Source organism: Cucumis melo, chromosome 3, assembly GCF_025177605.1.
Source record: "Cucumis melo cultivar AY chromosome 3, USDA_Cmelo_AY_1.0, whole genome shotgun sequence".
NCBI classification, from domain to species: domain Eukaryota; kingdom Viridiplantae; phylum Streptophyta; class Magnoliopsida; order Cucurbitales; family Cucurbitaceae; genus Cucumis; species Cucumis melo.
In genome coordinates, this window is record NC_066859.1 from 16,641,158 (window position 1) to 16,650,977 (window position 9,820).

Sequence of the window (9,820 nt, forward strand, 5' to 3'; positions counted from 1 at the left end):
ATAATAATAATAATAATAATAAAGTAATAATAATAATATATTAATAGTATTAATATTAAATAAATAATAATTTATTTTATTGTTTTAGAAATAACAATATTTCTATAATATTAATTAATAATAATAATTATAATATTAATATTATAACAAATAAAATAAATATTAATAATAATAATATAATCAATATTATATTATTATTATATCAACTTGCACTTAAAACGAGAAAAATTTTACCTTAAGTTTTCGGGACGTTACAACCACGGTCAGCTGAACTTGCTTTCAGGACAGTGGTTCGTCACGGCACAACAATTATCTTGATCGATAGTTTTCCATCTTATCTAACACACAATCCATCTACTTCAAGTGTTTTGTTAAAAAAGAAAAGTTTTAAGGGCTTCAAAATGAATTTGAACCTTTTTATCACCTTTAAATTATGATTCAAACCTCTAATTTTTGTCAATGTTATTATCTTTAGACTAATTAACTATGTTCTATTGACTAGTGTCTAGTACTTAATGAAAACAAGGGGAGCGTTTTGTATTAATTACAAGTGTTGGATATATGAAATAATTATTCACATGAGTACTTCATTTCACTTGAGAGATTAACTAATTTAGAGCATGGTTTTATTTACTAATAATGTTTGAGTAACCTCGATTAATTTATTACACTAATTTGTTTGAATGGTATGAACTTAAAAATAAACCACATTTTATAATGATTTCACTTCACTATAAGCTTCAAATTGCTAATTAATACAGATGTTTTCTTTATTAATATTCTTTTAGACTTTCAAAAAAATACTTATAAAATCTTCTAGAATCGACATTTAGGTAATTAAAACAATTTTAAGGAAGTAATTCAATAGATTTTCCCCAAAGCAACACAAATAATAATAGAATAAATAAAGCAATTGAAATAAGATGCACATCTTGAACTAAATTAAGTGTATATCAATTATTTTTTAAGAATTACATCAATGATAAACTCTATTTAATTAGCAGTAGCAGTAGTTTAACATGCCTTTCGAGAGTTAAACTAAATTTAGTTATATTCACAAATCTTTTGTATATAATACTATATGCTAATACTTTAATTATATGATTTATATATTATCAAGTGTTATTATTGATTCACTTGACTAACAAAATTTAATCGGTTTAAAATGTTTGATTGTAAAAAATTTAGAACAAAATTTAATCGGTTTAAAATGTTTGATTGTAAAAAATTTAGTTTCATACTCATATTCGAGCACATTTGTAACTTTTTTTTATTTTTGTAAAAAAGAAAACAATTAAGAGACCTTAGCTATAAACAAATTCATTAAATTCCACCATACATATGATACAAACACCATTTTTTTTTCTCCTTACCACTGTTGTTTAGTAAGGAGAAGAGGGCATCATAAAAATCGTCAAAATATAAGCATTGAAGGGGAAGAAAAGAAAGCAAAATGAAAAAGAATTATAAAATCATGTTGGGTGTAGAAGAGCAGCCTGTGTTTGAGCAGCCATTGAAAGTTCAAATTGCCTAAAAGAAATGGAAGGAAAAGAATGAAGAAACTCAGAAGGAACAAAGTGATTGAGATTATTAATATCCCAATTATTAGGGTTAATATTAGGATTAGCGTTAGGGTTTGTAGTTGTAGAGCCATCCAATCCAATATGTGTCACATGCTTCACATCTGTTGGATATCCAATCTCCATTTCCACTTCCTCTATTTCTTCATCTTTTCTCAGAACTAGGAATTTTTTCCACAAAGAGAGATCAAAATTCAGTTTTCCACTTCTTTTCCCTTTAGAATATATGTTTTTGAATTAAAAAAAAAAAGTATAAAGAAAACGAAGAACAAAAGAGATATCCAAGCATAATATGAGTGGATAGCATAATATGAGTGGATCTAAACACATATCTAATTCTGGAGAGGAGTAAAGTGTATTTTAATTATCTTCGAGAATGATTATGACAAAAATTAAAAAATCGAGATATATTACTGATATATCGTTAAAATGGAGTTTCGGATAGAAATAATGCAGACGAGCATCTTTTTTCACGAAAAATTAGAAAAAATCTCATATATCAGTCAAATTATGGATATTATGTGAATTTTCAACTAGTAAATAAAAAAATATCGATTTTTTTTTATTTTTCAAAATACATCATTGTCCACCTTAAATTTTCAACTAAAATTGCGAATCAATATTTTTCAAAATTCAACGTATTCCAATTTATTAAATTGGAGACTTACCTTTATTACATTCCAAAATCGACACAAATGGCAACCTATTCCAAAAAATCAATATTACATTTAATTTCTAAAATTTAATTTCGATCCATTCCAAATTCTTCTCTCAATTTCTAATCAAAGTTTTATCTTATTAAAATGATTTTTTTAAAAAAATTCATAACATTTATCCTAAACATGATTTCAACACGTTCCTTTCAATTTTACATCATTTTAAAATTTAATTAAGGTGATTTTTCCTTTCTTCACGATCCAAATTTTCATTTTTTAGAAAAACAAATTGATAAAATATCTTACATTAAAATTTTACCTCTTTTAAAATATTTTCTTTAGATTTTCACGTCACTTTGCCATTAAAATTTTTATTTCCAAGAAAAGCAATAATTTCAAACAATGACAGATATTAGTTTTTCACCTTTTTCAAAATCTTTTCATTGAATTTTCACATCACTGTACCAATTCAAATTTATCAAAATTTACAAACATCAAATTATGTTAGAAATTTTTACCATAATGTGACTTGGGACCAAATAAATTGTGGCTAGCTAGTACTTCATAGCTTATCCTTTTACTTTTGAATCTTCTAATTGACCTTTATTTTGTATGCCTAGAGTTTATTAATGAAATATTCAATTCATAATAAAATTTTGGTCTTGATTATTATCTATAATTTTATTATCGATCATGTTTGACTTCTAATTATTGTTTAATGCCTAAAGTCATAATTTATTACTTCAATAAACTAGTTCTAAAATTTCACAATATTTTTATAAATTTCCATAATATCCATGAATTTCCTAAAAATGTCGTCGATATAGAAATATCTGTCGGATATATTTGTAAATTTCAAGTACAGAAAATACATATTTTGATTCTTGAATGTAAACTAGGCCGGACCTAATAAGATTCTTCCCTTCCTTTCAGGCAAAATTAAAATATATGTATATATACGTATAAAGAATTTCATTTGAAAATTGTCACGTGTCAATTTTTTATTGGTCAACTCTGTTAGGAAGCGTCCAAATTTTTGTTCTCTGAGCGATGAGAGGGAAATAAAAAAGATTGGTGGATTTATTATTCAAATTATATTGATTTGTTCATGTGATTATTTGTGTAAAGGTGTTTCTTTTTCTTATTCTGTAGTTATTATTTATTTGAAGGGTTGTTCTTCTTTTTTTTCAGAATGTTAGGTAAAATTAGTTGGTGGGTCTGAGTTATTTTTGTATAATTACTTTTGATTTATTTTCACAATTGGAAAGGGTTATTTGATTTAAAACAGAAATGGCAGGCCAGCTACTTTTTTCTTCTCTAGAAGTACTGATCCAAACTCCTTTGCATCGTATATTCTTTTAAGGCAAATAATAATATCATTAAAAGAAGTTTACTTTTTATTTAATTCTTCGATTTTATAAGTCTTTCATTAATTTTAATCGTAAAATATCAAGTTTTTCAAGAAACCATTGGGTAAAGAAATATTTAATTAGAAAATATTATTAGGAGCCAAGGGTTTTACTAAAAGAAATAACTAAATGTATATTTGAGTGTGATTTTTAGATAGTCAAAATAATAATTTTCAAGCCAAAATTACTTTCCTTCAATATAGACGTGAACTAAAATTGACTTTTCCAAAATTCTAAAATTATTTTAAATTGATTTTAGAAAAAATTAATATAATTTAAAATTGATTTTGGAGAAATAGTTGATAGTTCATTTTTATTAGGTGATTGATTGGAAATTAGTCAAAGCGAAAAATGATTATCTAATTCATTTTCGCAAAATAATGTTGGTTAGTTATTATTAAGATTTTTATTTACTTCTAAACATTGTAACAAAATCTGAGAGCCATTAACTCGTTCAATTGTTAATAAAACAAAAAATTATATGTGTTTTCATTTTTCTTTAAATATCTATTATAAACTTTTATTTTACTCAAAATGTCAAAACCATGCATATAAAAAATTAACAATAAAATAAGTAGTAATAGATATTTAACTTAATTATTTAGTTAAATAATTATTTGTTAATAGAAAATACAATTTTGAGTAATTGAATAATTCAAAATAATCACTATTGGAACTAAACATAATAACTAAAAATTAATTCCAAATACAAGAAAATCTTTTTTAAGTGTTTGGTACAAAACTCAAATTTGATCGCTTAAAAATCAAAATTAAAAATTAATTTTATCTAAATCTTTTTTTCTAAAATTACTAACTCAACTATTACTCTAACTTTAAAGTATCTATTATAACTATTTGATCTAGAAAAACCAATCCAATCTTGGTTACTAAATCAAAAAAATTAGATTTTAAAAAAGGATATTTTAAAAAGTAGCAAAATATTAAAACAATTTATAAAATATATAGCAAAACTCATCTAACTCTTCGGTGTATTTAAGTTTTCTTTTGTTATTTTTTGTAAATAGTTTTATTTATTTATTTATTTATTTATTTATTTTTACTATTTGTAACCATTTCTCTTTTTTAAAATTAATTTTTTTTTATTTTCAGAATTGAAAGGTTTTCTCGATGAAAATTTTGATTTTGGAAATTGTTAGAAAATTGACCAGGATAACAACACGAAATATTTCATTTAATTATCAAAATTAAAAAATAAAAGGTAAACTAAGACAAAAAATTTATGCAACCGACATGTACCAGTACCACCTCTGTTCATTTGTTTTTTTGAATTGTGGCAATATAAGAGCTTCAAAATTTCAATAGTATGAAAAATGAAATTTTAGGTGATTTTCCGTTGATCAATAAATGAAAAGCCACTTTTTCAATTAAAAAGTAATTTTAGATATCAAAATAACTCCCAAACGCAAACATTCTCGTAGCTTAGTTCAACTGACACCTATATATATTTATAGACAAAAGGTTCCAAGTTTAAATTTTTTCCCTTGCATTTATTACAAAATAATTCTCAAACGCAACCATTCTCGTAGTCAACCATTTTTATTGAGTGAAAATAAAATATTCTTAAAATAATATTATGTTGAGTGGGTGGTTTATTATTATTATTAGTAGGTAGAGTTAGTTGAGTTTTAAAAGTTAAGTTAGATAAAATAAGGTACATTTTTAACTTCCAAAAAGTTTAACATAATAAGAACATAATTTTTAAAATATTAGGTCATCATCAGTGAACCAAATTTTAAAAAGGTCACTATTATTCAATTTCAATAATGTTTTTTAGTGGAGATATATTATTAAAACACTGTAATGCTTTAAAAGTATATTGAGAATTTTGAGACATTAGATAACAAAGTTTTAAAATGGCCAAATAATGATCGAAGCTAAGCTTCTCTGAATATCCTAATTTGAAAATATATATTATTATAAACTTGCAAAATTTTCATAAATCACATATGCCATTATGAATGAAGGATCACATGGTATGTTTAATTAATTGAAGATAAAACCTACAATTATTCATAAGCAAGAGAAAGTCGAAGATATAATTAATGAAAGAAATAATAGTTGATCAAACAAAAGAAATTAATTTAAAAACTTACCAAATAATTGGGAGAAAGTTTTGAGGCTTCTAACCAACTTATGAACTCCATTTGATATGTTAGGCAAAACAAATAAGAACCCAGAAGGGTTTTTCATTTTCACTTCTGAAGTTTTATTTTCACTTTCTTCTCTTCCTAAAATAAAAGCAAATAAATAACCCAACACACTGGTTTTATTCAATAAAACAGGAAAAATGAGAAGAAATTAAAGAAACGCAAAAACAAAATATCTTACTTGCTACACTTGTGTTTACTTCTGGACCACCTTCAAGATCCCGGATTCGAGTCGTGGAAACCAAGGTGCTTGTTGCGACACTAGAGCGAGAAGCACAACCCGAGAAGAACGGAAGAGTGACAAATTTTTGAATGGCTCTCATGTTTTTGGAGAAGAGGAAAAGTAGAATGTGATTAAATGAATAATGTTGAGAAGGAAATGATGATTAAAGAAGGTAATTGTGTTTTGTAATTAAGGGTATGAAAAGTAAGCAAAACATAAGAAAAAAAATAAGAAAAAATATATATATAAAAGAGCGAGAGAGTTTGTTATGTGAACAAAAGCTAAGGTGGCTTTAGAAGCAAGACAGAATGATTTTACATATGGAACAAAACCAAGACCTACTTCAGAATGGTTTGGTGCTTTGAAGACAGAGAAGCAAAGAGAATCTTCAATTATGGGAGTGGGTATTAGTTAAAAAGTTAGTTCAACAGTGCAATTCAACCTAATATTACATATTTTCTTTTTCTCTCTATTAAAATTTGATTGGAGGTGTAGTATTATTGTAGGGTTTAGGGTTGGGCCTATTGGGCTAAGATATGTAAACATCAAAGTTGAGAGGTTTTAATTAAACTTTGAGTCTCTTGAAGATGAAGGCAACCAATGGATTTCACTTGCTTCAATTCATATTTGATTGTGAAAGAAAGATATATGGTTATTCCCTTAATCTTGACTCAATCATATACTAACAAACATTGAATCAATATCAGAGTGAAGAGAAAGGAATTTCTGCTTTAGTCCTTTGTTTCAAATATTAAGTGAGGTTTAAGTTTTCAATTGTGGGTCACTCTTTGGATTTACATTTTGGTTTTTTCCGTCTCTAAAAAAATACTTACAAAATTCTTTTGTAAGTATAAATATTTATCTCTAATCCAAGTTATTTGCATTATTAGAAAAAACGTGGAAATTAAAAGATTAATATTAAAAAAAAAAGTTAAAAGCATATCCATGAGAAAAATATGTATCTTATCTAAAATGTCACATCACATTGCATTATTTAGCTTATCATGTACTAGAGTAAATATTTAAAAGAATTCAAAAGTTGAAATTTACTCCATACTTCCATCAAATCTACAATCAATTAAGAAAATTTTCATAACTCATGTGCATACTTTTTCAAAGTCATATCTATAAATGATAGGATGTTCATGAACTAAAATGGACATCTTGGAGTATCAAAAAATTGAAATAAAAATAATAATAATAGTAAGGGAAAAACATATTCAAATCTTTTGATGTAGATATTTGACACCAACCCCAAGTATTCATACCATTTTGACATTAATCATAAAACCAAAAGTGTTGTCTTGTATGCAAAAGAAAAAGATAAATATATTAACCCCGTGACAAAGAGATTGATGATGTGGAGACCACTTCTAGCTCGCCAAAAAACGAGACACATGTTTTGATCCACCCTTGCAATTAAATTTCCAGGTTTCTGTTACTCCTTTCTCTAACAAGTTTGTTATTGCTACAAAAGTTGAACAGAAGGAAAAGATGATATCCATCTAGTTCTAAGGTGAGAAGAGCCCTTATGGAAAGGGAATAAAAGTTTGGGTTGAGGTTATCAAAGAGGAGAAGAAGTAGAAGTCAAACATTAGGACATTTTGTCAGGTAATCTCCCTATAAAGCATGATGAACCAAATACACATCATACATGTCCCTATTTATTTTGAACTTCGATCTCACATCCTACATCATTCTGACATCTTAGTGCCATTAGTTGACTATTATACAGTTAGATCATTAGAGCTAATGGTCTAACTTTCTTTTTGATTTTTATGTGATTAATTTGAGTGTTGACTCTTCTTCTTATTTGTCTATGCTACTAGGTAGATCATTCTCAAACAAACTGCTTGTGCTTTAATCAATGTTGATAAAGGTTTTCTAACTCTTTGGCCCAAAGGAAAAGTTGAAACTTTTTTTTTTCTTTTTATTTCTAATACTTCTTCAACTACTATTCATTTGTTATCCGGTTGTTTACTTTTTTTTTCAAGATAGTAGCTCACCTCCTAAGTTGGGGGTGGAGATTGATAGCTTGGTTGTAGTTGATGAAGCCAAGTATGGTCAAGCATAGCGACCTTCAAAAACTGTGCTACTTAAAGGCATCCATGATTTTTTATTGCTTTCTAGTTTAGGTTCATTTTTAGTTTTTTTTTCCTTTATATTTGAATTAATTCTTCCTATCTTTTATGGTTTTAGGATTGTGTAGAGATTGTGTAGAGATTGTGTAGAGATTTATTTCTAGTGCAGCTAGGCTTCCGCCATCCTTGTGCCAAAATTCTAGGAAGTTCTATGTTTTCCCCTCGTTTTTATGTTTATGTTCTGGTTGAAGCCCTTGAGCATATAAGCTCGAGCTGTTACGCTTTTATGCATGTATTATTGTTTATGAAGGGAATCAAATTTATATAAAAGCGTGTGGTCATCGTGCAATATGAAAAATAATTTTTCTTTAACAAAATTAGTATATTAATCACACATCATAATGGATAAACAAATATACAACCTTAACATGGGTACTAATGAGATTGGAGATAGAGAGAAGTTCAACTTACCCTCAAACACTCCACCTTTCACGATTTTTTCTTCGAATCTCAAACAATCACGATTCGCATCACAATGCCAAACTTCTCAATGAATCTTAAGGAACACACCACATGATTTTTCCATTTTTCTCTTGGATTTCTTAAAGAATTAGATGTGTGGACTCAATTCTTTAAAATAGGGAGTGATTTAGAAAATGAATGTGGAGAGTTATTTTAGAGAGGAATGCGTGGATAATTTATCATGTGGAGGCTAAACTTAAAAGGCTACAAAGAATTAATTGTCTCTACGATTAATTTTTCTTAAATGAATGCATACCCTTAAATTGTGTATAATGACCTATATATAGGCCATTGATGCGTGAAATCGTAAAGCAGACATTGTATCAAGTTATAATATAGTAAATAGCTTAAGAGGATGAGTATTGTCCTTAGGGATCAAAAGAATAATTGTGTCTAGCTATTCTTAAATTGTACTTAATTTTAGCTAAGTAAATCAAGTTTGAATGATTTATGCATACCAACAAATTGAAAATACGAAGTTTTGGATTTCAAAGTAAAAAATGTTATAGGGGTTTTGATTTTCTTGAAAATTTCATTAAGTTATATTTAAATTATTCATGGATCATTGCACAAACATTATGCTTAATTAAGTCTTGATTATTTTCTTCAAAAAAAAGATCTTTTCTCAAGTAACCTCAAATGACAACTAACATCTTGAGATTAAACTAAGATATATGCCATTACGATTAGTCATCAACAACTTTTACTATTTTCCTATCTATTCACATGAAAGTTCTATAGCTATTCACATGAAAGGTCTATAAACTAACACATGTCCGTGTCTTAAGTGTTGAGAAGTCCCAAATATATAGAGGAGGCAAATTTTGGGCTATAAGAACTTTCCAAAAATACAAATTTTGCAAAATAGGAAACTTGGTACTGCAAGGCCCTAGGGAAACTTGCCCTGAAATTAGGGTTTCTCTTTCTTTTTTTTTTCCCTCTACTTTTATGTTTGGTTTTAACTTGGTTTGATCATTGTTACTTTTATGCTCATTTTTCTTAAAATGTCCTGAAAAGCTAATAACTTATAGAAATACAAGTTATTGTAGTCTTTTAGGGTAGAATAATGAAGCCTTAATGTATAAGTTAGGAAAAAAAAACGCGTAGAAAAATAGAGAAATTGATTATGTTGCGCGTTATAAGTTACAAAAGAGTTTTATCTCTGTTTATCGCATTTTGCA

The 9,820-nt window shown here is 26.9% G+C and overlaps 1 protein-coding gene across 1 annotated transcript; it reads right to left on the reverse strand.

Moving 5' to 3' along the window:
• Window positions 1-1,308: 1,308 nt before the first annotated feature.
• LOC103502241 (CRIB domain-containing protein RIC4-like) lies at window positions 1,309-6,397 on the reverse strand. Its single transcript, XM_008466106.3, has 3 exons — window positions 5,995-6,397; window positions 5,760-5,894; window positions 1,309-1,741 (listed from the first exon to the last, which is right to left on the reverse strand). The coding sequence occupies exons 1-3, from the start codon at window positions 6,134-6,136 to the stop codon at window positions 1,473-1,475; spliced, it is 546 nt and encodes a 181-aa protein (XP_008464328.2). The 5' UTR covers window positions 6,137-6,397; the 3' UTR covers window positions 1,309-1,472.
• Between the last annotated feature and the right edge of the window lie 3,423 nt (window positions 6,398-9,820).